The 5800-nt window shown below is 46.8% G+C and overlaps 1 protein-coding gene across 1 annotated transcript; it reads right to left on the reverse strand.

Moving 5' to 3' along the window:
• Positions 1-2418: 2418 nt before the first annotated feature.
• Positions 2419-4970, reverse strand: LOC123409079 (protein DETOXIFICATION 16-like). The gene is made up of 8 exons (XM_045102064.1): positions 4683-4970; positions 4047-4591; positions 3882-3968; positions 3717-3773; positions 3378-3616; positions 3158-3276; positions 2986-3072; positions 2419-2888 (listed from the first exon to the last, which is right to left on the reverse strand). Exons 1-8 carry the CDS (start codon positions 4968-4970, stop codon positions 2832-2834), a joined length of 1479 nt encoding a protein of 492 aa, XP_044957999.1. The 3' UTR covers positions 2419-2831.
• Between the last annotated feature and the right edge of the window lie 830 nt (positions 4971-5800).

The following is a 5800-nucleotide window of genomic DNA, read 5'->3' on the forward strand; positions in this document are numbered from 1 at the left end:
ATAGGAACTATGATATTATAGATTGCTCTTCAATCTTTATTAAGAAACTTGGATCTCATTACTTACGTTGAAACTGATGTATTCCAGTCTATTAGTATTGATGCTATTATGCATACATATCAAAGTATGCATGATCGCGGAGAGTTGCTACCATAGATATGTTTTGTACTTTTATAATAAATCACAAGTATGACCGTTCTGATTCGTCTTAAATTATAAGTAAAAACATATATTAAGAAAGCTTGACATCACAAGCTTTGAATTCTGGCACCGCCACTGCTGTTATGGTCTCTCTGTTGTGGCTAAGCCCACTTTCTATCGGGCTGCCATGACTCGACCTGAATGGCGCCTTGCGATGGCCGAGGAGCTTGCTGCCCTTGAGCGCAATGGCACCTGGGATCCGGCTTCCCTTCCTTTGGGTGTTCATCACATCGCATGCAAGACTCGCTTCGATGGTTCTCTTGAGCGTTACAAAGCTTGTCTTGTGGCTCGTGGTTTTCAAGAGGAGCAGGGACACGATTATGATGAGACATTCGCTCCTGTGGCCCACATGACCACTGTCCGCACTCTCCTTGATGTGGCTTCTGTTCGTCATTGGTCCGTGTCTCAACTTGATGTCCAGAACGCTTTTGTCAATGGTGAGTTCCGTGAGGAGGTTTATATGCAGCCACCACCGGGGTACCATGCTCCTGATGATATGGTCTGCCAACTTCGACGCTCCCTCTATGGTCTAAAACAGGCCCCTCGCGCGTGGTTTGAGCGTTTCGCTTTTTTGGTTATTGTCGCTGGCTTCTCTCCCAGTGAACATGACCCGCGTTGTTTGTTCACACGTCTACTCGTGGTCGGACTCTTCTCCTTCTATATGTTGATGACATGATCATCACTAGTGATGACTCCGACTACATTGCCTTTGTTAAGGCCCACCTTCGCGACCAGTTCCTCATCTCTAATCTTGGTCCCCTTTGCTATTTTCTTGGGATTGAGATTTCTTCGACCCCTGATGGTTTCTTCATCTCCGAGGAAAAATATATTCATGATCTTCTGGCTCGCTCCACTCTCGATGAAGAGCGCACTGTTGTGACTCCTATGGAGCTCAACGTTCAGCTTCGTGCTTCTGACGGTGATCCTCTTTCTAATCCCTCTCGCTATCGCCACCTCGTTGGGAGCCTTGTCTATCTTGTTGTTACCCGTCCTGACATCTCCTATCATGTCCACATTCTTAGTAGTTTGTTGCAGCCCCACATCTATCCACTATAGTCATCTCCTCCGTGTTCTACGATATCTTCGTGGCACGATTTCTCAACAACTTTCTTTTCCTACTCCAGCTCACTCGAGCTCCAGGCCTACTCTGATGCTACGTGGGCTAGTGATCTCTGTGATCGCCGCTCGCTATCTGCTTACTGTGTCTTTCTTGGTGGCTCTCTTATTGCCTGGAAGACCAACAAACAAACTGCAGTTTCTCGCTCGAGTACCGAGGCTGAGTTGCGTTCGATGGCTATGCTGACGGCTGAGGTGATCTGGTTACGATGGTTACTTGAGGATTTTGGCGTGCTGGCTAATACATCGACTCCCTTACTGTGAGACAGCATAGGTGGTGCTGCTGTGCAGGATCAGTCGCTCGCTCTTCACTATGTGCCCTGTGAGTTACAATTGGCAGACTTCTTCATGAAGGCACAGAGTCGAGTGCAGCATGAGTTCTTTCTCTCCAAACTCAGTGTTGTTGACCCAGCATGAGTTTGAGGGGGGGAGGAGGGTGGTGTTAGATATGTATAGTCCCTTTTCTGTATATCCTCATTGTATAAAGGGTTTCTTGCACTTCTACCACATGTATATGTATTGGCCTTTTGGCCCCTGTGAATGACAGTTGTTATAAGACATAACATCGTAGCTTCTCCAATAATAAAAAATAGTAAAAAGTGTAGCTTCATGTTGGTTCACCAACACAACTTATGCATCGAAGAAAGATGAAAAGAATCACTAGCACATTAAATCCATGCAAAGATTTGTCAGAAAATGAAAATTCTTACATTTACCGTATTCACCGAAGGACCATCAGTTTCGGAAAGCCTCAACTTTCAACAACACAGTAAAAAAGTATGTGAAGTACTGAATGTTTTGTTCAGAAATTTAACTGTAGTTATGTTTCCCTGTAAATGTTAGTCTGTTACAGTGATGTAACACATAATCGCTTGTTCCATAATAATTGAGTTGTACCAAAGATTGACTAAATTTATATTAAAAAAATATAAACATCTACAATATTAAAGTTATAATTAATTTATTATTTATCTGATGACATTGATTTTATATTGTGATTGTTGATATTTTTTCCTATGAAGTTGGTCAAACTTTATGAAGTTTGATTTCAGACAAATTTTATATGTAGACTAAAAAGAAATGGAGGGGGTAGCTTGCAACTGATCAAGTGCTTCAAATTAATCACATTCAGTTTCAGTTGCTAGGTGTTCCAGACGCCCCCAAGCTGCTTAGTCGATATGCATCACAACATGCCACACAAGTAACATGACTGGATCAAATTGGTGGAGATTACAATGGTTTCCCGCGCATTGCTTACCCACAAACTGTCTCCTGGACCAAGAGCTCAGTTACACACCACAAGAATGAATCAGACAAAACATACAATGGCCAAAATTGCTGGGTCATGCCTGCCTGCTGATCTCATGTTCATGGCAGCTCTGTTTTACATCCGAGCACCACATGTCCTCCTTGCTAAATGCCTCATCAACGCTCAAGTGATATAGTGTATCGGACCAATCAGATACCATACCGATCAAGCCGTCTGCAGCATGTGCACGTGATGCTTCACATTTCTACGATACCGGGAGTAGGTGGGATGAACTCAAGACCCTGTCCTGTGCCTTTAGTGCCTGAATTGGATCAACAAGAAAACACATTACATTGTCCTGCCTTCAGAGTAAACTGTAATATAGTTATGCAAGAGTTTGGTACGCCTGCTATATTTACCTCCTTTTGCCAATCTATGCACCAGGTGATAAACATAAGCAGCACCAGTTTGGTGAAGCTGCCGGAAACGATGCCAAGCCAGAGACCCTAGTTGAAGTATACCAGTTTCAGATTTCATGAAACCCATCCAACGTGCTGGTAAAATTAATACTTGAGCAGGAGAAGTTCTTACCATTCCGTTTAGGTGGAAGACAAATGCAAGCATCACAGCCATCGGGATGCCTAACAGGTAGAACGCACCGAGATTCACGGCTGCGCCAATATTCTGCTTGCCGCTGCCGGTAAGCACACCTTTATTGAAGCAAATGTGATATAATTAGCGCTTACTCTTATGTTTCTCAGAGAGGGTTTTACTCATTATATTCAGAACTGTATAGAGCAATGAAAACTACCCGAAAGAGAACTGTGAAGCCCATCTATGAAGAAAGATATTCCGAGAACTGGCAGCATCCTGGACATGTATGTGACGATTTCCTGCTCATTGCTGTACAGGTACCCCCAAACATTCCGTAGCAAGATCATGGTCAAGGCTAACACAAATCCTACAGACAAGGCCATGTACATGACCACTCGCATCGCGAGCTTTGCTGCTTCCGGGTGGCCTGCCCCAAGTTCGTTTGAGACGCGCGTGCTACCGACGAGAAATTAAGATTGCAAGAATCAGCTGAGTAAATTAACAAGATTCAGAATTAATTGTCTTTCTTCTGTTGAGGAATGAATGACAGACTGACCTGATAGAAGAAGAAAGGCCAAGTGGTACCATGTACAACAGAGCACCTGTGTTAAGGCTGCAAAAAGTGGGCAACTAAGTACAGAGAACAAGCTATATAGGGGTGCTTAATTTGTGAAGCTGAAACCACACATGACATGAACATGATCGTAACACATTAGCTTACCATATTGACAACACTGATGTCTCAAGCTGAGGATTGGGCAGAAGCCCAGAGAGAAGCACAAGGACCTCAAATGACCACCACTCCAAGCTGCACACGAGCAGTAATTACATATGGAAAATAATTAGACAAGAAACGGAAAAAAAGTTCTCTTTTGTTTGGACAGACCAGATCATCATGGCGGACGGCATGGCGAGCGCGGTGAACTGGCGCAGCTCCTTGAAGGCCTCCCGGGAGAAGCCGCTCCAGGTGTTCTTGCAGGTGGCGGACAGCCTGACGTACAGAGCCAGTATGACCAGGTTGATGCCGTAGGAGACGGCGTTGCTGAGCGCGGCGCCCTTGCTCCCCAGGCCGGCCTTGAACACCAGCAGCCAGCACACGAGCGGGTGGCAGAGCGCGGTGGCGCCGGAGCTGGCCGTCACGGGCAGGACGATGGTCTGCGACTGCAGGAACCGTATGTGGCACTGCAGCGGCACGTAGACGAGGAGCGACGGGATGGTCCACCGCGCGTACTCGCCGGCCACGGCCGATATGGCCGGGTCCTGGCCGAGGAAGACGAGGATCCTGGTAGTGTTGACCCAGATGAGGACGATGGGGACGCAGGCGAGCGAGAGCACCACCATGGCGCGCTGCTTGTAGACGCCGAGCCGGTGGTACATCCGCGCGCCGTATGCCTGGCCGCAGAGCGTGTCCAGCGCCGTCGCCATGCCGGCCTGCAGCCCACCGAGATTAATCAATCGGGTCTCGAGGGCAAGAAAAAGAAACCGATAAAATAGATGGGGGAGTAGGAGGAGGAGGACGTACGAGGAGGCTGTAGCCGGTGACGTTGGCGAGGGAGGTGGCGAGGGAGGCGCCGGCGAGGGGCAGCTCGCCGAGGTGGCCGACGACCATGACGGACACCATGTTGACGACGTTCTGGAGGATGCAGCTGGCGACGATGGGCCCGCCGAGCCGCACCAGCCGATTCACCTCCGCCGCGGCGAGGCCCTGACGCGCCGCCCCGTCGTCGTCCTCGGCCGCCGCGGAGTCCTTGCCGGGCCGCGCCGCCGCGAGCAGCGGCTCGTGGACGGGCGCGCCGGGCTTGGCGTCCATGGATGGGTCCAAATAGGAAATCGGGTGGGGGGCGACGGGAGGGGGGGGCGGAAGGCCCTTTTTATGGGGAGGTTTGATGTGATGTGGCCGTGTGACGCTGGGTCCGTCAATTGGACCCCTCGCTGGATTTTCTTTCTTTCTGTTGCGTTGCGGCTTCTGCCACCGCGTGATACGAGATGTGCAAGGCTAGGGCATCTCCAATAAGGACTACAGAGCATCCATAATCGTTTTACAGACGAAAAAAAAATCCTTTTGAACGTTGAATTTGTAAAGGTTCAATGAAACAAAACCCGGTCTAAAATTGAAATCTCTGTCGATTGTATCGTAAACAATACAATCCCGGTCTAAAAAAACCATGGATTCGTTTAAGAAACCAGAATGGTTTACTTCACTGGAATTGGGCTGCATTGAGAGATAAACGCGTGGAAAAGACTGGACCAGCCCAGTCAGGCCTATCTCGATCTTCACGCGCGGAAAAGTTTATGAATATAGAAACAGTAAAAAAACTTTACGAATTTTGTAAAAGAATCACGGATTTATAAAAGTTTCAATGATTTTGAAAACAAGTAAATGGATTTTTAAAATTAAAATTCAGGGATTTTTGAAAAACATTGTGAAGTCCGCAGGTTATTTTATATGGAGGAAGCACCTCAAATGAAAAGGAAAAAATAATTCTGTATACAATATGGACCGGAAAAAATAGGATCCAAATTACTTGAACAGAAAATAAGGTTCCCTCCATATATTTTTATGTCTATTTTCTCATACACATCCGTTGGTTTTGGTTTTTAACATATGATTAACATTCTTTTTTAGAATACATGTATTTT

The sequence above is a fragment of the Hordeum vulgare genome, chromosome 7H (genome assembly GCF_904849725.1).
Source record: "Hordeum vulgare subsp. vulgare chromosome 7H, MorexV3_pseudomolecules_assembly, whole genome shotgun sequence".
In the NCBI taxonomy this organism is placed as follows: Eukaryota; Viridiplantae; Streptophyta; class Magnoliopsida; order Poales; family Poaceae; genus Hordeum; species Hordeum vulgare.

Excerpts from the sequence above, each read along its gene's own strand:
- LOC123409079 (XM_045102064.1), bottom strand. The coding sequence starts at position 4,970 with ATGGACGCCAAGCCCGGCGCGCCCGTCCACGAGCCGCTGCTCGCGGCG. Across the intron at positions 3,774-3,881 it reads ACATCAGTGTTGTCAATATG|CCTTAACACAGGTGCTCTGT; the intron begins GTAAGCTAATGT and ends CACTTTTTGCAG. Across the intron at positions 3,073-3,157 it reads TCTTCCACCTAAACGGAATG|GGTCTCTGGCTTGGCATCGT; the intron begins GTAAGAACTTCT and ends TACTTCAACTAG.